This window comes from Anopheles arabiensis, chromosome 2 (genome assembly GCF_016920715.1).
Source record: "Anopheles arabiensis isolate DONGOLA chromosome 2, AaraD3, whole genome shotgun sequence".
In the NCBI taxonomy this organism is placed as follows: Eukaryota; Metazoa; Arthropoda; class Insecta; order Diptera; family Culicidae; genus Anopheles; species Anopheles arabiensis.
This window is the reverse complement of record NC_053517.1, coordinates 30043415-30067795: the sequence shown is the minus strand read 5'-3', so window position 1 is coordinate 30067795 and position 24381 is coordinate 30043415. Positions and strand designations below refer to the sequence as shown.

Sequence of the window (24381 nt, the reverse complement as noted above, 5' to 3'; positions counted from 1 at the left end):
GATAAACCGCACACTATAATGAACTGAGTGTGCGGCATAGGTCTCGCACAATTGTCCCATGCCTAATAAGGACCATCTGGTACATACTTTATAAAGCATGTTTTGTGCGAGTAGAATACTTGTATGTATTGTAATTGTATAAAACAAAAGTTCCAACACATTTTTCGTTTATGTGAAGCTATTATTGGCCTGCCTTTGCCAGCAATGGCACACATACAGGCGTTGGCGTAAACATCAACCAATATCACTAGCCGACCTAAAAGCTTAGCGAATGTTGTGCCTTTATTGAGCTGTTATCGGTCAGTAAACGGATTACTTTATAATTTAACATTCGAGCATCATTTTGCACCCTTGCCCCTTACCCTTTGCCTCCGTCACCCGTTTGTCCCGCACCGCTGCCGATGGGAGCGATACTTTCGTTCAAATCGACCAACCGCTAATTTCCACACGTTTCTGGACGAGTGGCTGAATGGCCCGAACGATCCCCCTTCCCGGTGTTGGAGCACACACGATAAGCCTTTACCTCGCAAAAGGGGCCATGTCTTCGGCACACTTTCCTCGAAACTGGTCCAGTCGAGTTACGGTCCTGTCAGCGGGTATCATTCGGGTAGCCAAAATGCACTTGCCATCGTTGCTGTGCGTCGGTCTCGTCCTAGTGTCCACCGTTTCGTCCGATCGTACCGAGCTGCTGCCAGCCAATCATTCCACCCAATCGCTTTCCCGGCAAGAGCGAAAGGTGCTTCTGTTTCCCATCCTAACAACACTGCAGGTAAGTGAGTGTGTGCCACTGTTTAAGCAGGTTTAACTCGATCGTTCCGATCTCTCATCTCCGGTCGATCGCTTGCACACATTCACACACCCACACACAGGTCAGCATCTGTACTGCCACCGATGGGCGGCTGTATGCGCCGAAGGCAAAGTATCCCGCCCGCAAGCTCGGCATCAACCTGGGCTTTCAGCAAAACTTTAACCTCCCGTTCCGGTTGCTCGAGTTCTATAAACCGCCCACCTGGGCGCGGGCGATCGCCGGCATCATACGGGGCCAGTTCCCGTCCACCTCGGTCGTGACCGCGCGCAGCTGGAAGCGCTCCACCGACCACCAGTCGCTGATGCTCAGCGCCGGCCAGCTGTACCGGCACGTGGAAGACTTGCTGCACGTGTTCGGGTACGGGCGGGACTGTCTGCTGAAAAGTGTGTGCGAGCTGGCGCACAGCCCGTTCGATCGTACCGACTCGCCGGAGCAGGACGTGATGACCGAGGTCGTCCATTTGCTGTTGAGGTGAGCAGTGAGCCTTTTGTTTGTTTGTTTGTTTGTTTGGTTACACTGATCCAACGACTTTAATCCAACTTACCATAATTTTACGGGGGGTTTTCAGCCCGTCCGTTCACGAATCGTTCGGCGAGGACGAGCTGGAGCAGAAGCGTGCGTACGAGATGGCGGAACGGCTTGGTGCGAGCGGAGCCAACTGTGATCTGATCTACGACCGGTGCCACCGGTCCGTGTTGAGTGACTTTTCCAATCTAGTGGGCGATGATCGTAGCTGATTTTGTGGTTGGTGTGTGTTTTCTTAACGCCGGGCTACATTGACCGTACTCCGTAGTGTAATTTTGATTTTCACTAGCGCATCTGGCGGCGGCTGGTGGAAGCTTTTTTTGGTCGTCGAGGGAATGGTCATGCCGGATCTCAAATTTAAGTTGTTTTTCATCATTTTTTGATGCGAAAATGGCTAAAATACTTGCACAACATATTTATCTATCAATTGCACAGCTTTTCCACACCAGTTAAAGTAAAAAACATGGAAAAATAACGTATTTTCTGGAGCGGCTTCAAGTTGTTTGGCAAAATGCTTCGGTCAACTGCCGCCAGATGCGCTAGTGAAAATCAAAATTACGCTAGCGAGTACGATCAATGTACCCCGGCCTTTAGGGCTACTTTTGGTTAAGGTTTTTTGTTTGTTGCCAAGTGAACTGGTACTGAGCTAGTGCTGAACTGTAAATAAAAGTTTATTTCCTTTGCTAACGAAAAACAAAACGTGACATACCGGGGATGGTGATGCTAAAAAACCGTGTAAATAATGCTCCCCCCAAAAAAACGGGGAGCAACGGCCATTCGGCCTTCTCCTCACAGCGCAACGCATCATTGTGCTGTCGACGCGCGTTCTAGAAAGAAACGTTCCCTTCTTAATAATGCATCCGGCCGGCCGCCGGTCCGCCGTACACGCTGCTTGCTGGCTGCTGCTCGTGCTGCTGCTAGTAAACCGCACCGTTCAGGCGTCTCACTGCATCGAAGCCACCGGCGAGGCTGGCAGTAACGTGACGACACCCCCGGCGGTGCATCATAACCGCGATCGGCGGTACGTGCTCAGCTTCCCCATTAACGGCGGGGTGGCGAAAGTGATTTTCGGTTTTGTGGCCCCGGTACGCTTTCACCACATGCTGAAGCGCAGCCTCAACCTGGGCATTAACGTGCAGGCCAACTATCGCATCCTGCCGAACATTATCTTCCCCCATCCGGAGTCGGTGTGGAAGAACCGGTACGACGGTGGTGCCGGGTACGTCGATAGTGGGCGCCGCCAGCTGTACGCACTGTTGGAGAAGTTTCTCGGCCGGACGGATGAGAAGGAGGAGGAGGAGGAGGAGGTGGAGGAGGAGGAGCGAGATGGGACCAAGGCGCCCGGTGCACGTGCTTGTTTGCTGCGTACGATCTGCGAGGTAGCGGACAGGCCGCTGACCCACAATGGCATGGTCGGTGAGATACTGGACGTGGTGTTTAGGTACGGAAGGATCGAGATGTGGGTGGAAGGGCGAACAATACTACAATGCGTGTGTGTGTATGTTTGTTTCTTTTTCTTTCGTTCCAGTCCGGGCGATAGCGATGACCTGCCGGAGCAGTACAAGATGGCACGCAGGTACGGCGCGAACGGGGTCGACTGTGCCCGGCTGTACGCCGAGTGTCCGTTCGGGCATGGCCTATTGGACACGGTAACGGCGATGCATTGGTAAAGGGAAGAGGATTTAGCAATTAAAAAGCAATAAATACATAAAATGGAACAATTTTAAACAGTTTAATCGTTTGCTGCTAGTGTGCTAGATGTTACAAATCGCTCCCTTCGAGGCTGGACGTGCCACGATTCCTATCCGAACTGATCCACCTTAGCAAGGACAGAATTTCTCTGAAGGTAGTATTAAGAGTTCCAAATACTTTCGTAGCAATATTTATTAAACTTGGACGCATTTATTTATCGAAAATTTATCGAAATATTCTTTCATCTAAGGATAAGTAAGTAATTCATTAATCACAAAAGGCAATGTCTAAGTTAATACAGCGGGTAGGGAAGAATACAGAGGTATTAAGTATATTTTGATACGTACTGTAGGAGCAGTTGCCCACAAACTGTAAACAAACGGTGTTCGTCGTCTATTCTCAGCCTTATGGTTCATATGGGACCCAATTCCCCACTATTTGGAGCATTGCTCATTGCTTTTAATCGATGAGAAATGACTTGTTAAGACACTTGACTTTGCTAGTTTTTTGTATGTGTCTTTGCAGAAGATTCATCAAGAATCAGGGGTCCGCTAGTTGTCCATCCTCACCGCCCTGGCATGTTACTTGTCCAAGTAATTAAAACTATCATACCAAACCCTACGTGCTACTTCCGACAAAAAGAGAATTATCGACAACTTCCACTAAAATACGACTATTGTCGCGCGGACGTCTTCGTCATATATGCAATAATGAAGCAGAACTACCCGCAAAATCACAATTTTAGTTATTAAAGTTATTATACAGTTTAAACTTTTGTTTTTAAATACAATTTTCTTTACAATCTCACCTCAAATTCTTGAAATGTGGTTCCTACTCGGTCGTGGTTGGATGCCCGTAACAAATGGCTAACGTTTTTTCTCTTCTTGTTTTGATTGCATATTCTCTTATGATCAACGTAACATTCAAATTATTTATTTTACAATTTTAACATAAAAAAAACTCCAATTAGGATTACTTCTTGTAGCAATGTGAACGGTATAAATTCTAGGATTGTCTCATGCTAGATCATTTCTAGAAAGTAAGCAGCAAAACAACAACAAAATATAACAAAACTTACAACCAGAACCGTTGCTGAAGCTCATTTTCACCCCCTCCCGCTCTCGATCACGATCTGCTGACACACATTTGCCTGACGCGCTAATCACGCAACCAAACAACCGTGTACGCACGCACGCAAACGAAAGCTAGAACACGAGCATGCGCGTGCGCGCTCGCGCGAAGAAAGTTGATCGAGGTCGTCGATCAAGCCGGTTGACACATTTGGGCCCTAACATTTGTCTTCTCTAACTTGCGCTCCGAAACGTTAGCATGCCCGTGATCAAATAAGCTTCAGTAGACGGTGCGATCGGGTCGAGGGAGAAAATCCGATCGAGTGAATAACTGGTGAGAACTGGCGCGAAAAATGGATCCTTTTCGTTGGCTTTCGATCGTGGCACTGTTGGCGTTCTGTGGTTCGGTGTGCATGAGTGATAGTAGTGTTTACTCGAATTCAACCGCAACACTGGCGCGCCGAAAAAGGACCCTTATTTTCCATCCCATCTCGCGAGGATTCGTAAGTGTTACGGGGAGTTTTGCGTTGGAGTTTCCAGTTCTGCGAAGAATCATTCTTAATTGCTCTCTCCCTCCCCTCCCCCTCCGGTGTAGTTTCGTGTAAATATTAAGGATGCAATCGCCGATAACACCACGATCTGGGCGCACGGTATCGGGTTTCGTATGAACATTGAGTTTTATAACCCGCCCGGGCTGAAGATCACTCGCCGGGATGTGCATCAGTCGCTCGAAAGCATGATCATGTCGTAAGTTTGTGCGCTGTTGCACCTTCGTCTTAGCATTTCTATAACCTCATCGCACAATCAATCATTCCCTCCTCTCCCCCCTCTAAATAGCCACGGGTTCGATGGGCGTGCCTGCATCCTGCGCACCTTCTGCGAGGTCTCCAAGGCCATGACACCGAAGAGCGGCATCCTGTTCAAGCTGTTCAAGCTCATCTTCCGGTAAGTAGCGGGCTTGGTGCGACAGGCACGAAAGCGATACGATAAGCTGCCCTTCGCCACCCGGACAGTCTTACATGCTAATTTGTGTTGGGAAACTCGGTCTCTTCCTTCGGTCTTTCTCAACCGCCAAAAAACACACACAGATCGAATGCGCCCGGCTCTGATGACAGTTCCTCCATCGGTTCTTCAAACAGTTTGCCGGAGGGTGACGACGAGTACTTCCCTTACCTGACAGCGGACGATTGTAGCGAGCTCGATCGGCACTGTCCCATCTCGCAGCTCGATATGGAGGGTATGGCGGAACCGGCGGCCACCGAGGCGGTCAGTGAGTCCGTTCGCTCGGGTTATTACTGAAATCGGTCGGTGGTGGGTGGGTGATATACGGTGCGTTAAATTAATGTAATTAATAATTAGAAATATATTAATCTTTACGTGTTTTTTTTTGTGAATAAATAGTGAGAATAAAGCAAAATTATCAATCTGTTTGTACCATAAATGCAATTGTTGGACCTCCAGATTTTTTTAAAAATTTTTGTATTTGGTTTTTTTGATGCTTTGGGCCTTTTGGCTAACATTCGCCACTTTTTTGTCTATGCAGAGTGAAGCGTTTTGTTTAACGTTGATGTTTATTTTTCATTTCATTAACTTCCTTTTTTGCTTTCTTGTTTTATTTATTTCGCTTCACAGTTTCGTTTGATTTTTTTTTGAAGAAATGATAAATTTTCAGATCATTTTATTTATTTCGATCGCTCATCACGTAGAGTTCTTCATTTCCAGTTTGTATATTAAAGGCTACCGTTTACTTCGTGGAAAGGCATACACGTCCCGGCCCTGGATAAAGGTTCCCTGGGTTGTCAAAGATTAGTGTTGTTCCCATCTCTCTGTCTCCTTCCGAGGGAGGTCATATTTAATGATCTCAAAACGACTCAGACTCAGAAACGATATTTCATATTTTTTTCGATATATTCTTTCTTCTTCTTCTTCTTCTTCTTCTTTGTCCGTTGTCAGCCTGTCTGTACCGCTTACAGTGACTTATAAATTACCATAGCAGGATAGTCCACTGATCAGATCTTCACCATACGGCAGATCTTGGAGATGATGGCAGAAGACAGACACGACACGCCACCATCTCTTCATTGACTTCAAAGCTGCCTATGATAGCATAGTCAGGGTAAAACTATACGACGCTATGAGCTCTTTTGGAATCCCGGCCAAACTGATAAGGCTCATTCTAACTGACTATGACCAACGTCACTTGCCAGGTGAGGGTGGATGGAAAACTCTCAGGACCTTTGGCTACCACCAAGAGTCTGCGCCAGGGGGACGGGCTTGCTTGTCTCTTATTCAACCTGGCGCTAAAGAGAGCCATCCGTGACTCGAGGGTGGAGACTACGGGAACCATCTTCTATAAGTCAACCCAGATCCTGGCATACGCTGATGATATAGACATCATTGGTCTGCGGCTCTCCTATGTAGCAGAAGCCTACCAAGGGATTGAGCAGGCGGCAGAGAGCCTCGGATTGCAGATAAACGATGCAAAGACCAAACTGATGGTGGCAACGTCAGAGGGTCTACCAATAAATAATCCAAATCTACGTAGGCGTCACGTACAGATAGGTTAACGCACTTTTGAAGTCGTCCCACAATTCACCTATTTTGGGTCAAAGGTCAGCAACGACAATAGCATGAAAGCTGAGTTGCACGCAAGGATGCTGGCTGCCAACCGGTCATTATACATAGTCATTATAGTGCATATATAGTAACGGTACTCACATATGCCTCTGAGACATGGACACTGTCCAAATCTGACGGAACCCTCTAAGAGGCGGTCGAGAGGAAGATGCGCAGAAGGACACTTATGTGTAGAAGGACAATGGAGGAGCCGCTATAATGACGATCTGTACGAGATGTACGACGACCTTACTGTCGTGCAGCGTATCAAGCTCGCCAGGCTCCGGCGGGCTGGCCATGTGGTACGCATGGAAACAGCGTGGAGGACTGGCAGACGAAGGCGCGAGACCGTGAGCGGTTTCGGACACTCTTGAGACAGGCCAAGACCGCAAACCGGTTGTAGCGCCGGATAAGTAAGTAAGTATAATCTCTAATCTCTAATGATGAGACAACTGTGACACAGGTAGGCCGAGGCTGGTCTTAGCTTCTAAATAGGTTTGTAAGGCAAAAGCTTCCAAATTCTACCTTCAGGGAGATATTCAGCCTTAATGAAATGAGATGGATATTAGTTCAAGTGGAAGTTGGGTATTGGTCCAAATACGAAACAAACTATCAAATCTTTCATTTAAGGACTTTTCCTATCTCTTCTGTTGTTTATAAAGACCAAGTTTAGCGGTTAATTGTGATATGAATCGTTTGGCGTAACACACAATAAGAGCAATTTATTATCAATCTATTCATTGGCTGCGACATTTATCATGCTAAACGAAATAACCATAGCGATCAGCTTACATTTCGTAGTGGCGGGGGTTTAAAACATGTGTTTTGTTTTAACTTAATTTAACATTAAGAGAGCCCAACGGTATAGAACGATCCGGTCGAACGATCCGGTTTTTGCAAATAATATCATCGCTTCTATACGAATGCTCCCAGCCTGTGCCGTGTCGAACGTTTGGTTCCAGTTGCTACGCGTTGCTTGCGTCGTTTGTGGAATAGTCTATCGTTACATTGCCGGTGAACATCGCTTCCCACTTCAGCGTCGTCCAATCGTTTGAGTAGTTGATGTGTGTTACCAGTGTACAAATTACACGTAAATTACACGCTCATTAGCAAAGCATACTGGCAGGTGCAGCGCACGGTTAGAACACAAAATTCGACGACCAAAAGCTGTCCTCGCAGTAGGAATAGGTTTCGGAGCAGTTTCCGGCATGGGCGTGCGCTTCATCGTACAGCCGGTGCTTGTGGTGTGCCGGAGGTTCATGGGTGGCGGGCAGGCTAATACAAAACACAGGAGAAGGGGGAAAAAGAGCTCAATTAAAGTGCACACAGAGTGTGATACTTCGCCGCTTCGGCCCGCTGCCCCTACCTGAATATGGCGCGAAGAATTTCCTTTAAAAATGTGTCCGGCTCGGTGTCATCTTTACGCTGGCCGCTTTCGCAGAGCGCCCGCAGCACGCAATGGTGACCGTGTTTACCCTTGCTGATGGATGGATGAGAAGGGGAGCAGTGGTTTTAAACTTCCTTTGACCTCCTTTTTTTGGCTTAGCTTTAATACTTACGCCGTAAGAAACTGCTCAATCTGCTCGTACAGCGTGTGGCGCGTTGTCCGATGATGGTTGAGAAAGTGACGATCGAGTGGGGCCGTGTCTTCGCGGATGCTTCGCTTACCAAACACCGGATAGAAGCGCTTTTTGGCCATCGGATAGTTGGGCGGATGACGGCGTATCCAACCTTGAAGGTATCTGTGAATGGGTGAGGTAAGAGCGATAGTACAATGGTCGGGAGTGCATAAAACGTTAACGTTTGTATATATATATAAACTCTCCGTTTGCTATGCAATGAGTAGCAACAAACAATTAAACACCCCTTTTCCTATTCAACAGCGCGCTCACAGGGCGCTCACATTAAAGCAGATGTAGCATTAAAGAGGTTCTCATGCAAAATTTTACCTTTATTTTGGTCAAAGTGTCATGAAACTATGTGAACACTGGATGCCTCGCCTAGACGAAGACAGGAGTTTGAAGACAAATCTTTTTCTTGTTGGCTTAATGACCACACACAGACATTCTGACCTATACAGCCCTCCAATACTTCAGTCAGTCCTAGGTTACCGGAGGACGACATTAAACACATTTGGTTCCAAATGCGTTTGAAGGGTTTCTGGCAATTTTTTGCTATTTTAAAGTACTGGATGTGTGCCAAACGATGGTTTGATTGCATGTCGGCTCGTCGGTCTTTGTTATGACAGATCTATGACCTCGCGGCACGGATTATGAAACCCTGTAAAAACATGATTGCTCACAGTTAATAATAGCAACACGCAACAGGATATAAAGCGCGCATACTCATATTACATTCCCCGTTTTCACCACTTCCCTTACACGCCGGCCAACCATCATCCTCAATCCCAGCATACTAATTGGTAACCGAGAGCAAGCCCTTCGACAGACAGAGGGCGACCGGGCGTTGCAGTTGCATCGTATGCATCCATTGACGCCCACCCACCCAAAGCATGCATGCAAAAGGTAAAACCACAATTTTATCACAGGTCTGTTTTCGCGATTAATTTGATTCCCGTGTGCACATATTGTGTGGCAGCCCTGTGGCACTTAATTGTGGGTGGCGATTGTGTAAGGGCCTTTGCGTTTGCCTGCGTTACCTGTTCACAATGCTGCCAAAATCGTTCCCCGTCGGATCGGCGTACGGTGGATGCGGCAAGCGGTTCGATACGAACCGATCCCACGACGGAAGACGCTGCCCGTATCGATCGACCGTATCGTAACGTCGGTCCGGTGCGGTGTAGTAATTGATACGGCCGGGCACGTTCCCTGCCGGTCGTCCCGGTGTTTGGTAGTAGTAGTCGAAGATGTTCTTGCGCGCCGGTGTGGTGGACGGTTTGCTGCTATCGACCAGGATGGTGTTGTTCGCGTTGAGGTCCATCTTATCGTCGGCCGCATTTTCACGCAGCATCTCCTCGATCTGGTTGAAGGTGATGCTCGGCAGCTCGTACGCCAGCGCGACCGTAATGCCGATCGTGAACAGCCGCTCGACACCGATCATCGGTATGGTTTGATCGTACACTGGGCGGGTGGGGGGAGGGGAAGAATGAAGAATGATCATTGCTTTGCTAAGTTTATTCAACACTTTAAGGATGCTTATTCTAAGCTGTTTAGAGCTATGTATTAGCTTTGGTGATGGCTTTCAGGAAAACGGGTTCGTAGGCTTTTTTTTTAGACAGAAAATGTATTGTTTTTTTGAAATATATTGTTGATAAATTCAATGGAAAATATCTCTGCTACAACTGCTAATTAATGGCAGTGATAAAACTGCCTAACTTTAATTCAAAAGCCATCCTCAAATTAATAAAGCTTCTTTTCAAGTTTAAAGCTAATAACACTTTCTTAAACATATTTTCTCATAATTTGCATGCTGTTGGTATGAAATGACTTTGAAATTCCCTTGATATTTAAACTATTTACTGATTGAATTAACATAATATTTGAATTATTTAAATAAATATTCTTTTTTGCTACTGCTTCCTATGTGAAAAAAGCATCGTAAAACGTTTCTGTTATTCTTTCCTTGCGATGCAACACAGCCCCGATGCAATCATAACCCCACCTTACTGTGTCACCCTATATGAATGTCTTCCAATAAGAAACAACCCCCCCCCCCAGCACTTCTCAAAGCATACGTCACATACCTACTTGAAAGGAACTTCCTTCGGGAAACGTCAGGAAGCGTCGCTTGCGCGAAAGTATCCTTTGCGGGGCGGATGCATCCTGCGCTACTGCTCCAGCAGTACCACCACCATCATCTGCACCATCGTACACACCGGCAGTGGATGAGCTAAGGCACAGCAGCAGCGCAAACAAACCCCAAAGCAATACCGCGCTCGGCAGCTTTATTCGTTGCCGTTTCTTAGCAACGCCGCATGTAACGTTGCGCATCATGTTGCTTCGTTGCTTGGCTCACGGAACACGGAATGTTTGCACACACACACACAAGGTGGAAGGTTAATTTCAAAAATTCGTCGCTCTAATCACACCGGACCGCTGTGGCTGTGGTGGTTCCGTTATAGCAATCACATCATTCCCTGCTCCGTTTTCTCCGGAGGGGGGATAAATTAAACTTCAGTCCACTTTGAACTGTACTGACTGTTGGGAAAAGGGGCGCACAATAACAGGAAAAATCTACCCCTACCGCACTCGGCTCACTTTAGCGATGGAGACGTCCACTGTAACACTGTAATGTCCACACTTTTCCCTTGGCACAAAACTACTACACTCATTAAGCGGCACAATTACGGGCCACGCAACATAAACACACACACATACGGCTCTATTTGGTTACTTCAGCGTACTGCAGCGTTAAGATCAAACGTTTAACGCACTCACAGTACACTGCGATCAGCTTCCAGCGGGAGAGAACGTTTCGCACCATCTAACGCGACCATCCGGCAGTGCCGTGAAGCGAACCGTGTGGGTTTACGCCGTCCATGGGCCTTCCTCCACCAATACCACCAATGAACGCACCAACAGCTAACAGAGCAACACGTATTGGGTGGCTTTTTTTTCCTTTCAACATGTTATATGCATACATTTCCCCCAGACTACGGCCATCACCACTGGAAAGGGGTGCAAAGGAGGTCACATTCATTAGTAGCGGTATGTTACTTTTGGAGAAAATACATTCTTTCCACGGGTGGCGGGTGACCGTTCTGGGAAGCTGAAGCTTCCTCACGCTAGGTTCCAAAATCTGGACCTAGCAGCAGAGCAGCACTTCCGAGGTGACCCGATTTTGGCCTACCGTACCATACGCTTCCGCGGTGGTAGGTCCCTCCGCGTCGGTTGCATTATTTACGACGTCAGCTACACTGGTTGGTCTGAAATTCATAAATTTCGTTCCCAATCATCCGTCGAGCTCGTTGGCAGACAGGGGGACCTGGTAGCACACCAGGTCCGGCCGGCCGACAGTTCTAGCCAATTCCCACGGTGGGCACGGTTGCACAAAACACAATCTGGCGCCGTTCGGTGGAATCAACCCCTGGGCTCACACACACACACACACACACACACCAGGGGATTGTGGACTTCTTTCTCGCAAACTTAACTCAATTAGGGCGTCGCTACAACTTTGGGGACTTTCGGCGTTTTCCGATTCTCAGGATGAAGGATGAAGTTTTTTTTGTTTCCTTCTCTTCTTCTCGTTTTCTTTTCCAGATTTTCACTTTGCTGTTTTTTTTTGCTCGAACTCAGCCTCCCTTTGGCATCTTTTTCGTCCCTTCGTCGCATGCCACGTTTTTGCCTTTCTGCGTGCGTGCGTTCGTTGGCTTTGATGTGGCTTTGAATGATTCTCGGTATCCGCATTGGGAATTGCTCCTAAGGGTCGATGGAGACGGGATGGTATTAGAGAGGGGGGTTGCTAAAAGCAGGCCGTTTAGTGTGTGTGTGTTCCTCCCTCTTCGTTTGTTTGTTGGAACTGCTACTGTCACACGCACGCACGCAAGCTTTTGCGTAGAAATCAAGCTCAAAGAGGAGTCTTGCGTTTGCCTACGCACAGAGCAATGGCTCCATTGCGGGTACGGTGTAAGTGTGTGGTCGGCTGAGGCAATCGAAACGTTGATATTTTGACAAAACACGAAGAACAAAGATTTGCTCTCCCACATGTACGCACACACATGCACAGACATCGGAAATGCTAAGATTGCTTCCGGGGGGCGGGTAAGTGGATCGAACCAGGTAGACAAAGTTATTGCACAGAAAAGGACAAAGCAAGCTTGGGAAAAATTCGATCTCTAAATTGGCCTCCAGGCGCGCTTTGCGTGTGAAGTGCTCGGTGGATACGGGGCAACGTACCGCGCGCAGCAAAAACCGCACTAACCGATGCGAATATGAAACGATGCGGTAAGGCTTTATCGTTGCTTTCTTTAGACGAGAGAGAGAGAGAGGGAGAGAGAGATAGCAAACCAAAACATCCTGCAAAACATTCCGCAAGAAAAGCGTCCCTTTTGAATGTATAATTGATTGAAACACAGGACGAAAGTTTGGGCGCTGCTGTTCCTGCTGCTGGTCCGGTGAGTGGTGGTACGATTTTTTTTCCTTCCTGCTGTCTCCTTGTACGTGTGTGTGTGTAGGGAATGTAGGAAGTGAAACGTTAATTTGCTTCCACACTGCACCACCACCCAGACGGCCAGCACAACCAACACAGCCAGCGGTTAAAATAAATCGACATTTTTACTAATGGAAAATGGAAATCATTCAATTGAGGTTTCCCGTATTGAAATGCGTGGCAAAGTGGCAAAAATAGCGTGCGCGTTTCGATGCGTTCGGCCGTAAGGGAGGGATTTTGGTGGAGGCTTGCAGGAACGGTGTTAGTTTTGCTAATGAAATTGACACATTTCCCGTGTGGCACCGACGGGCTTGCCCTTAATTGATGGCGTCAGTTGTTGGTGTGCAGTTTTTTGTTTTTTTGGTATCTACTTTATCCTCCTCAGCACGTGTAGTTCCTCCGTTGATTGGTGGTGGAAATGTTAGAGAATGGTATGTATTTATAGCATAAATCGATTGCACGTGGAGGCTTGAATTTGTAACGGCAAAGCTTTTTGTTTTGGTAAAGCGAAACAATTGCAAACATTGGCACCCACAGTCTGATGACAGCATCCACAGAATGCTTGCAAAGTTCCCTTAGTCGATTGCAACACTCCCCTATATGATTGCAAACTTCCACAGCATGCTTGCAACATTCCCCTACCGATTTGCAACATCCCGTTAAGTGATTGTACTATTTCCTTCTCTTTTTCTATTTGGCGTAACGTCCTACGCGGACATGCCGGCCTATGTAGAGGCTTTCGAGGCTTAATTCATTACCACGTAGCCGGCTAGTCAATTCTTGCTATTCCCTTACATGATTCGAAACCCTGTACATTCATTTACTGACTGATTGCTAAAGGTTGAACAAATAGCTGCATAAAAATTCTTAAAATCGAGTCAATTTATACAATATCCTCGTTAAGACGGGCCCCTCAAAGAATTATTTTCTAGCAGATCGATTGAGTTTGGAACTAAACCAGCCATTGCTACCAAGTGCTGTCTCTGTGTCCCAAATGTTGACAGTATGCAGCCAATTTTGCTTCTCAACCATCTATTTTTGACAAAGTGTATCAGTTGTTGCTATCAAATCAGATTTTTTTACTGTAAGCCTGTAATGTTTGCCTCTAATAGAATACTTGATAAACTTACTAGGTGTTTCACTTGATCGATCACAATTTGTACGATCTTCTTCTTTTTTTATTTGGCGTAACGTCTTACGGGGACATGCCGTCCTTATTCAGTACCACGTAGCCGGATAGGCAGTCAGTGGATGGTCCATTGTGGACATGAACCCACGACGGGTATGTTGTTAGGTCGTGCGTGTTCACGACTATACTGTGTGACCGCTTTTTGTACGTTATATGATACGTTTTAGTTATTTTTGAATATTATAGCTTCATGTTATTTGTTCATGCGCACCAACTGATCATCGACTTCAAAGCGGCCTACGACACCATAGACCAGAAGAAGCTATGGAGCATCATGCAGCGGTACCACTTCCCGGGGAAGTTGATCCGGCTGTTGGGGGCCACCATGAATGGGGTGCACTTTCAAGCTGAGAGTATCGAACTCGAGCTTAATGTCGGAATCGTTCGCATCTCACAGCGGTCTGAGGCAGGACTCCCTGTCTGCTCGTCAACATCGTCCTGGAAGGTGTCATTCGAAGCGCGGGGCTAGACAACGACATCCGTGGCACGATCCTCTACCGGTATCTCCGATTTCTTGGCTCACATCATCATCATCATCGGCAGGACAACAGCAAAGGTATGTGGTGAGGCGTTCAACCGACTCAAAGGCGAAGCAGCAAGAATTTTTATTGAGAATCAATGCGACGAAGCCCAAGTACATGCTTGCAGTGTATTAATTGACGACGACAATCTCAAGGTAGTAAAGGAGTTCTGCTATCTTGGGACGATCGTTTCTTCGCACAACTGTATACAACAAATCTCTGACAGGCCTTGCTTCACCTTATCCAGTCATCGTGCTCGCTGTCATCGCTCCCCCGCATCATGTGCCAAACTGGGGATCGCTTTCGAACACCTTCTTGGTGGGGCATGTGTCCGACTTGCTCATACCATACCCCAAACTATTGATCATTCGACTTGAATTAACTAATTTTGAAACACATCGTTTGACTAAATTGTATGTCGGATGCATGGACGTTAACTACAATGATGAAGACGATTACTTTGCATCGACACAAACATATAAAAACCTTTATTCCCTAATTATAAATTACTAGCACGGGCCCTTTAATCCTATTTGCCTTAGCTCAGCCGCACGAATGAGAATACTCACTGCATGCGTGCTGTAAGTTAGATCTCCCTCTCTTTTGTACTATATCTCCCTCAATCCTCTGGTCAGCAACCTGTAACTCACGCACATCCTTCCACGCACACATCATACGGAAGCCGTCGACTGCTATCGCTGAGTGGCACACCCAGGTGGACAGAATGGCTAAGTTCGATCGGACCACAACACTAAGTAACTACAACAAAGTAAAACATTCTAAACAAAGCGATTGACTAGTAGCTAACAATTTGGAGCTTCAGATACAAAAAAGGTCACTTGCATACGTGGCGTTTAAGTGATCAAAATACGACAAACATGATAGAGCAGGAATAGAAATTCTACCTTTTGGTGACACGCTTCTAGCCTACTTTTCTGCCCCATTGGCATAGGCGATCGAATGTAGAGCGACTGTTACAACGCATTAGCAACACAGTTTATGGAACGCAACCCGTCCGGCACCAGTTAACACTTGCCTGTGAATTAATCGTTCGGCGCACGATTAATCGCCCGCCAATGCAGACGGAGCACCGGGTGACTGGCACCAATGGCACGCGGTTTGAAAAGCACCATCTATTCGATGGTACAGGAATAGGTCAGTGTCACTCATCAGCTGGTCGCGTGTACAGTAAGATTGATGTGCTACAATTGAATACATCGAATGACGGCAGATTTGGCACACGGTCGGCAACAATGGAACTGAAAACAATTCTGCTTGCCCTATCGCTCGCCAGCGGGGTACTGTGCACTGCGCTCAATGAGTCCACCACTTCCGCCGGCGATGAATCCAAACCACATTCAAGAAGGAAGCGATTTCTACTGTTTCCACCGGGTGCGAACATTCTGGTAAGCGTAACAAGCGTTTAATCCGTTCCGGGAGCTAATAAAAAGTTGTAAATGCATTCTGTCCATTCCAGCTCACGTCCTCGTTCGGTAAGGGATTGGTATTTCGCGGACCGGCCGGGTACGTTTGCATCGGCGAGCTGGATCTGTACTTTCCGCTGCCCGACTACAAGTATCACGCGAGTGCGCTGAAGCTCGGCAAGATAGCGATGTATCCGCCGGAGCCGAAAAAACCAGCCCCGCCACCACCACCACCACCACCCGCACCAAAAGAACCCGATCATCACCACGATCACCATGACGGGGGTGAGCTGTCACCGGCCGAGGTGGAACAGTATCTGAAAGATCACCCTGGCACTTGGGTTCCACCGGGCTGGGGCAAGGAGCGTGCCGATTGGAACGCGGAAAACCTCCAATATCGGTCGGAGTATTGGGCACCGAGCATCGGGGGGCAACAGCGGTACCAGTACCCTTCGAGCACACTTGATCGCTACTTGGGCGGCGGTGGATGGACCGAGCGGCCGTACGATCGCTACCGCCGATCAGTGCTCGAACAGGCACTGAACGAGGAGGAGGAGCAGGCGGAGGAAGAGCATGGCCGCCGCAAGTGGCTGAGCGGGGAGATGTTCAACATTAGCCAGCACAGTGATTGGGAACACTTCCATCACTATCGCGATCGGAGGGCACTGTTTAGCCATCTGGAGGAAACCTTGGGCTCGATGTGAGTGGATGGGCATCTCCTGTGCTTTTGCAAAAGCTCTGCTGAACTCTACTATTAGTTATGCACTTTTTGTTTCCCTCTCGTTTCCAGTACCGGTTTCCACATGAAGGAGTGCATTATGAGGAGCATCTGCGAGGCGAAGAACATGCTGCCGCCGCCGGGCCGCTCGATGGCGATGGACATCTTCCGGGTGCTGTTTAGCTTCCCGCTGAACGAAGCCCTCGCCGACGACTACAGCAACGCGCTGCGCGATGATAACGTGGACTGTCGGGCGCGGTACGCCAGCGGCTGCCCGATCAGTCTGCTCGATCTGGTACTGTTCGGAAAGTTTGAAACGTAACACGGACGCGCGTGCGATAGGTTTAATTTTAATAGAAATAAATACAAGTTTTTATTTGAGCTGAGCTTTCCCGGCATTCTGGCTTTATACACACACACACGCGCACACCCGCACCTGTCACGCCGATCACATAAACCCGTACGGGGTAGAATACTTCCCCAGCGCCAGCTCGAGCAACGAAAACTGGCAGTTGCCGTACAGCGATTGGCACGGTGCCATATTGCGCCCCTTGCGGTGTGCCTCATCGTACAGCCGGTGGTCGGCGTGCTCGAACGAGAGCACCTTCTGCTTCGGGTAGCTGAACAGTGTGCGCAACATCTCCGCTATCATGTTCTGGCCCTTGCCACCGAAGTACTGCGAGCTTTCGCACAGCGCCCGCAGTATGCAGTCGCGCCCATCGTACCCCATGCTGTCCATGATCACCTCGAGCTTCTGGTAGAGATCGCGCCGGAAGCGCCGCTGCACCATCGGCTTCGGTTCGGTCATCTCCTTCTGGAAGCTGAGCGTCTGGTTCGGCAAATTGTACGCGATGCCCCAGTTAAGGGCCCAACTTACAAACTGATAGTTCGGGTTGCCGTACAAACCGATCGTCATGCAGACGGCCACCTGCAATGGAATGTGCCAGCGCGGGAGTGAGTTAACATTGGACTTTACACAGGCTTTACACAGCGTGTACGTACCGAAAAGCTGGAACCTTCCGGAAATACGATGAACCGTTTCCTTCTCGACAGGACCTTCCCGTGTTCCGTGTCCTTCCACACTGGGCCACCTGCTGACTGGTGTGCTGGTTCGTTCGTTCGATCCATCTCGTCACCGGTCGTGTTGAAGCGGTCGGGTATTAGCAGTGACGCTTTACCGACGCTTACCATCGCAAAAATGCCCAACAAATGCACAACCTTCATCGTTCACGTAGCAAGTTCACTCTTGCAAAGGCACCGCGTACAAACTGGTATTCACAAGCAACAACCGTCCACCAAACGATGTTGTGGATTGTGGGTTCCGAGACGACAAATGGGCACCGTTTTACCATGCAAATATTATTACCCGGCTTCACACACACACGCACACAAACACGGTGACTGTGGGAAGGCAGGGCGCACTGTGTAGGATGATATAATTCACGACCGTAAATAGCGGGCCACGAACCGCGAGCGAACAACGACCAAGGTACTCTGGATCCTTGGCTTTCGTTGCTGGAGCAAGACGACGCCAATGCACAGACACACACGCACACGGGCCACGCACCCGGCCACTTAGTGGGCTGATGAAATATGCAACAAAGATGCCCCTTTGGTCCGTTCCCGATGCCCGTTCGGAGCCGTCTCGACCGAATGCCGCTGGAAGCGGCCGCCTCAACTCGGTCGTGCGGTAAACGGATAGGCTAATCTAAAACAATTTTCCCATTTAGCTTCCGCGCGTTCTTACTTGCCCTGCTTCTTGCGCACCGACGTACGGCTTCGTGACGGCCAACGCGAGACGTAACGCGTTCCGGGATGAGCCGGTAGGTGCTAATTGTGGTTTATTTGTACAACTTCGATTGTGGCTATGGGGCGGTGGCACGAACGGAACCGTCGACTGCCCCATTATGAAAAGTGACGGACGGGTGCTATTTTGTAACGGGTTCTGTATCGGGAATGCTTGTGCTTTCTGGAGCAATTAACATGTCGCGTGTCCGTTCGCTGCCCAGAGACTGGGTCACCGACGTGGTCTCGGGGTGGAAAATCAACGAGCAAAACCCCGAATCACACGCGCCATTGCTCTGTGCTGACGGTTATTTTTTTTTCTCTGTACCTTTCCTTTTTTCTGCTGGTGCTTAGTTCTGGTGGTGTTGGCAATTTCCTGAATCTATTACGCTTAATAGCATGCCATTTCGTCCAGCGGATGGAAGGAGGAAGGATAAAAAATTCAAAAGAAAAAATACACCACGCTTGTTGTAGACGTTCAGTGCGGTATAAATAAATGAAAAAAAAAAACAAAAACAGCAAGGGATGCGGAGGGAACAGGTTGAGCCAGTCGGTAATAGCGCTAATTGGAATGATGGACATATTTCCGTTGATGAAGTCTAATTCAATTTTGGATTAAAACATGATGGAATGTGATAGTATTGATGGTGATGGTGAAACAACAGAACAATTGTGAAAGTGTTGAGAACATGGGAAATAACAAATTTTTGGGTTTAAGGTGGGGCAACAAAGCGAGATAATGGACAACAAAAAACACAACTTGGGTGATTGTCATCCAATTTGCTGAACAATTTGAAACTGAAGGTAAATAGAGGGAATGAAATAGAGATAGAAAACGAATGGGGAAATTAAGGAGAAAAATGAAGAAGAACAAAGATTGAATGATGAAAAAGACAGAAAAAAGAAGCAACAAGAATTAAAATGCTAATAATAAAGAAATAGTACAAGGGAGAAGAAGACAGGAAGAAGGAGAAAAAGATAAAAAAGTATCATGAATAAGATAGGATAGAGAAAACAATGATCAGAAATAACAATATAAGATAAGAAGAAGAAGAAAGAGATAAAAAAAAGAAAAAAGCACGGATGAGATAAGATAGAAAAAAGTGATAAGAAATAAACACAAGGAAAAAGTGAAAAAAATTGAAAACAGGTAAATCTAAGTAAAGTATAAGAAAATTTGGAACAAACAGAAGACAGCTATTAAAAGATATGTATGCAAGATTATGGAGAACAAGTAATGTTTGAGTTAGAAGAATTTCAAAGTTGAAAAAAAGAAGAAGAGAAAAAACACAAGAAATCCAAATAAGCTAGACAGTGCTCCGTTCGGGGCAGTTTTGATTCAAGTTAGTCGTTACATTTTATTGCCCTACTGCGCAGAACAGTTACTTACCGCTTGGGTGCATGCCTAAAATGCGTTCTTTTTCTTTTGCTTCAATGTTTACTGCTTTCTCAACACTCTCAACACGTTAAACGCAGCACAGAACAGGTGGGTATATTTTTTTATAATTTATTAATAACGCGTAACATTTATTTATATATGTATATATTAATAAATTTCTATAATATACAATCTAATACCTTCTTATCATGTGGTTTTGCTTCGTTTCGTAAGACTGCCCTTTTGCCAGTTTAATTTCTTCGTACCCCACACCGCCGGTATTCGTACCCCGGCCCGGAACCGGTATTTTACATCGCTCACCACTCTATCCCACCTTTCTTCCGTCCACCTTCCAGTCAACCTCTGTAGCAATAGTTTTGACTTGTTGTTTTTCTTTTTCCTCTTCTTCTCTTCGTTTGTTTGCTTTAAACTGTTTGCTGTGCGTGTCCGTTGTTTTTATCAATGCTAAGTATAACTCGTTACCAAAAAAAAAAAAAAAAATAAAACCTGATCAGATTCCCTTGCGTCTTCAGAGAGCGATCGTGGGTTTACACTGCGTAAGAGCGCGAGCCATACGTTCGCCCTTTCCTGTTCACCCCGTTGCTACGCGACGGAGGCGCAAACACTCGCACACGCTCACGTGTTCACCTGATGGAGCATATATCCTTCGCACGGGTTGCTGTGGGTGATGATGGGTTGCGAGTGTGTACTGTACCTATTATCATTCTTCACCCTCCCTCTCCCGCCCCCTCGTGTTTGCTGCCCTTCTTGCCCACACTGCTCAACCGTGCCTTATTGCGCGCCCTTTCAGAGCGGCAGAGTAATTACTTCCGCCCATTTCGCCCAGGCGCTGTTGCTCTATCATTTATGTATTCACGTACTGTTTGAATGTGTGTGTGTGTGTGTCTGTGTGAGTCTTTGTGTGTGTGTGCAGGTGTGTAAGTGTGATTAACAACATTCGTTTCGATTGACATTGCCCTCAGACATTGCAGCTTCGTCAAGCTGAGCGGAAGATTAACGCGCATCATTGTGCCTCTGGTGCGATTCGGGCGATTCTAATTTTTTCTTCGTCCCTTTTCTCTTCTGCTTTGCTGTTCACTACACCTATCATTTCAGCTGTACCTACGACTCTCTTCCCTTCCCGGGTAGACCTCCACACCCGCTCGTATCCTAATTCCACGGCAATGGTGTTTTCGTCACTCCGTGATTTCGTGATGCATCATCATCCGCTTGGGTTCGTTTTTTACACGTGACAGTAACATTAAGAATGAGTATTTTGATCACAACGTATTTTATTCCTCGCCCTGTCCTCTCTCACCCACCTCCACCTTCGTATTACACCCTCCGTGCAGTGCAGAAAGGGGCACGCTCCCGCGCGAGGGTTTTATCGTTACCGGTGCGCCGGCACAGGGGCACGGGTTCCGTGGTGCACTTATAACCTTATCAATTTGCAATATGTGAGATTATTTTGTTTTTTGGCTGTGTTTTGTTGGGTTCACGCGTGTCGCGCCGGACACTCTCCCTTTTAGCTGGAATTGGTTTGATTTCTGATTTCGCACGCACTGCCAACATATTCGCTATCATTGTTTGGTAGTGTTGTTTTGGGGGTTTTCTTCACGAGTTTAATTCCTTCCAGTTTCCTTCGTGTTTCGGCCAGCAGCTGGGAGGAACGGGTACGCCAATATACGCCGAGTACTGTTCGGCACCGGTGCACACTTACCACCGCCCTGTCCGCCTCGTGCTAGCCCTTAAACACTAAAATCAATTCACCAATGTTTGGGGGAGAAATTTAAGGGAATAGCGTAGAATGCCGGCTTACGATCGGAGGTGTGGAACCGCCAGCGTAACTATTTAAATTAGTAGCCACATCTCGCATTAAGTGTGTTGTTATGTTGTTTGTTTTGCTGCTGTTTTTCTCCGTACCTCAGCCTCAGTGTCCTTTTGACGCCGTGTCTTTTCTACTGCGTCGTTTCTTATTTTCTGCTCATTTTTAGTAAAAAGTATGCATGTGTCTGTGTGCTTGTTTACTTACAGCTTAATATTTATAATGTTAGGGGGTTTTTTCTGCACCTATCAGCGCTGTTGTTGTTGTTGTTGTTGTTAGTTAAGTTTTTTTTTCTTTCACTATAAATAATTAACTTTCATCATCCTGTTCTGTACACATGTGTGCCACAGAGACGCACAGTTTATGAGTTGCTACAGTGCTACACGCCTGTGTGTGTGTGTGCGTAGCAACTGTATGTTTGAAAAGGTGTTCGGCGCACCTTTAATGTGGGCGCAACCTAGCAACCGATCGGCCGAACCCGGGACCGATCATCGTTAGCCACCGATCATCATCACATGGATCGTCGTACTATAAATAATGTTTATTTTTTGCTTACGTGTTTTGGTTTTACTCCTTCGCGTTTGTTTTGCGCTTTGCTTTTGGGAAACAATTATAAAAATTTATTTACGTGTTTGTTTTCTTCTTCTTCTCCTTCTTCTTCGTCGCCTTCCCATCATGGTTTCGTTAAAAAATATATTTACATTACTCTCTATGTTCAAGAATCCAATGCGATGTTTCGTGTACCCGTGCGCACGTACCCGCGCCCGATCCGGCGAGCGACCCGGCTCGACCGGCACCACCAAACCATCCGCACACACCCGCCCATACACACACACACACACACTTGCGTACGGTGGAGGCGCATTATGCTTCATGACCAGAAGGGCTGAAGCTTCCGGCGAGATTGAGCGGAGAGAGTGGTGGTGCACGCCGCCAGGGCCGGCTCACCTTCCCAGGGGCAGGGGACGCTCGGGACGAAGGTTCTGGTGCGAACCCCCGTGAACAGCATCGATTAAGATTCACAGCTCTGGTTTATGTTTTGTTTCCATTTTCAATTAATATCATTTGATCAATTTAATTGAAAAGTACGAAATGTTTTCACACAAATAAAATCATTACAATAGAACGAAAAGTTTTTTTTTGTTTTGGTTTCATTATCTTTAGATTGTTACCTTTACTAGCTTTGCCAGATACAGATGTATCTTTTGTTTGTGCGTGTGGGATTGGAGTTGGGGAGGGGGGGGGGAGGGGTGAGTTTGGAAGGGAATGAAGCCTAATAGAAAATGGAAGCAGCATAGTGTAGATAATGGGTTATTGAAGTGGGGAGGAGACAGGGTAGAGAGAGAGAGAGAGAGAGAGAGAGAGAGAGAGAGAGAGAGAGAGACAGAGCGAGCGAACGGGGTAGAAGTTTGGGAAAGGGAACTTGTGAGACAGGAAGGAGGTGACAGTTGGAATGGCTGGTGCACTTGTTTTATTTTGTGGGATGCATGTTTCGCATGTATTCGCCCTGCTACATCCATCGCAGTTGGCGGTGATGCTGTTGTCATGAGTAATTTACAATTGGAATGAGTTAATGGACAAACATCGCTATGCGCGATGGGCATTGTTTTTGGCTTGTTTTGTTGTGTTTGTTAGTTGATTTTGGTTTAAATTTTATCATTATAACTACCGTTCGAGTATCGATAAGGTTAGGTTTGTATTTGAGTTGTCTTGGGTTTTACTTCCCTTACGTTCTGCATTCTGTTTTCGTTATAAGGATGTGTTTGTGTGTTTTGGATGTTCTCGAGAAAGTGTGTGTGTGTGTGTGTGTGTGTATGTGTGTGTGTATGTGTGTTTGTGGCAGACATTATGCACATTTTTGCTTAGTGTGTTGTTGTTAACGTTATACGTTAGCTTTCTCGCTTACTGTCCTTATGTTTGCGTCTTAGGAAGTTTAATTTGGCGTGAGTGGGTCACGTGTGTTAGTGGATTGAGCTTCTTTTTTTTTTTTTTGGTTGTTGTTGCTCCTGCTAATGTTTATCCGATATAGAGCCGCTCACGATGCTTTTCGCCCCCTGCTTTCTGACTAGCGTTGCATATTTTTTGGTAGTTTCACTTAGTTTTTATGCTTTTTTCTTACAAAACCATTACACGGTACGTATAAAAAATGTGTTTTGCAATAGTTAGACGATCTCATCACACGCACACACACACACACACACACACACTCATACACATATTCGCAAACGTGTGCTTTCTACACCCGTGCCCCGTGTTTCGCGCAACACTTCTGGATGAGCGTCCATGTATTATTGGCATGGCAACCAAAAACGGTGACACAAAATTAAACTTCTCATTAATTCGTCTCCTTCTCGAAGTGGCTCGAAGAACAGTGTGCCTGTTTGTATTCCGTACAAAAAAAAACAGTAGCAGTGGTAGTAATAGGAGTAATATTAGTTATAGTAATAGTAGTAGTAGCAGTGCATTGCAATTCTGGCTGCAATAGTGAAATGTAACCGTAGGTGCAACCGCTTCCTTGCACCATCTTATCTGCTGCTCAGGCAATACATCGCTTCTCTTTCAAAATGCATAAACTTTCACCACCATTTTCATCCATCGCTTCTTCTATAATTTGTACAACGTTTCGTTTGCGCGTTAGCTACGTATGTTTGCATGGTTGGAATGAGAATGTGTGTGTATGTGTGTGTTAGCGCGCGCGTTGCTCCAACTGGAAGATTCA

General features: G+C 46.8%; 5 protein-coding genes across 5 annotated transcripts; 4 read left to right on the top strand and 1 right to left on the bottom strand.

The window, feature by feature from the left end:
• The first annotated feature begins 482 nt into the window (after positions 1-482).
• Positions 483-1573, top strand: LOC120894453. Its single transcript, XM_040297046.1, has 3 exons — positions 483-769; positions 870-1279; positions 1377-1573. Exons 1-3 carry the CDS (start codon positions 539-541, stop codon positions 1543-1545), a joined length of 810 nt encoding a protein of 269 aa, XP_040152980.1. The 5' UTR covers positions 483-538; the 3' UTR covers positions 1546-1573.
• Positions 1574-2187: 614 nt separating this feature from the next.
• On the top strand, positions 2188-3003 carry LOC120897823. Its single transcript, XM_040302949.1, has 2 exons — positions 2188-2774; positions 2862-3003. Exons 1-2 carry the CDS (start codon positions 2188-2190, stop codon positions 3001-3003), a joined length of 729 nt encoding a protein of 242 aa, XP_040158883.1.
• Positions 3004-4378: 1375 nt separating this feature from the next.
• On the top strand, positions 4379-5394 carry LOC120897816. Its single transcript, XM_040302938.1, has 4 exons — positions 4379-4598; positions 4691-4842; positions 4933-5040; positions 5184-5394. The coding sequence occupies exons 1-4, from the start codon at positions 4449-4451 to the stop codon at positions 5392-5394; spliced, it is 621 nt and encodes a 206-aa protein (XP_040158872.1). The 5' UTR covers positions 4379-4448.
• Positions 5395-7574: 2180 nt separating this feature from the next.
• On the bottom strand, positions 7575-18436 carry LOC120897814. Its single transcript, XM_040302936.1, has 8 exons — positions 17677-18436; positions 17127-17602; positions 15812-15935; positions 10415-10676; positions 9371-9791; positions 8271-8453; positions 8078-8191; positions 7575-7986 (listed from the first exon to the last, which is right to left on the bottom strand). Exons 1-8 carry the CDS (start codon positions 17896-17898, stop codon positions 7851-7853), a joined length of 1938 nt encoding a protein of 645 aa, XP_040158870.1. The 5' UTR covers positions 17899-18436; the 3' UTR covers positions 7575-7850.
• On the top strand, positions 15506-17051 carry LOC120896914. The gene is made up of 3 exons (XM_040301438.1): positions 15506-15938; positions 16010-16656; positions 16747-17051. The coding sequence occupies exons 1-3, from the start codon at positions 15609-15611 to the stop codon at positions 16994-16996; spliced, it is 1227 nt and encodes a 408-aa protein (XP_040157372.1). The 5' UTR covers positions 15506-15608; the 3' UTR covers positions 16997-17051.
• Positions 18437-24381: the final 5945 nt, after the last annotated feature.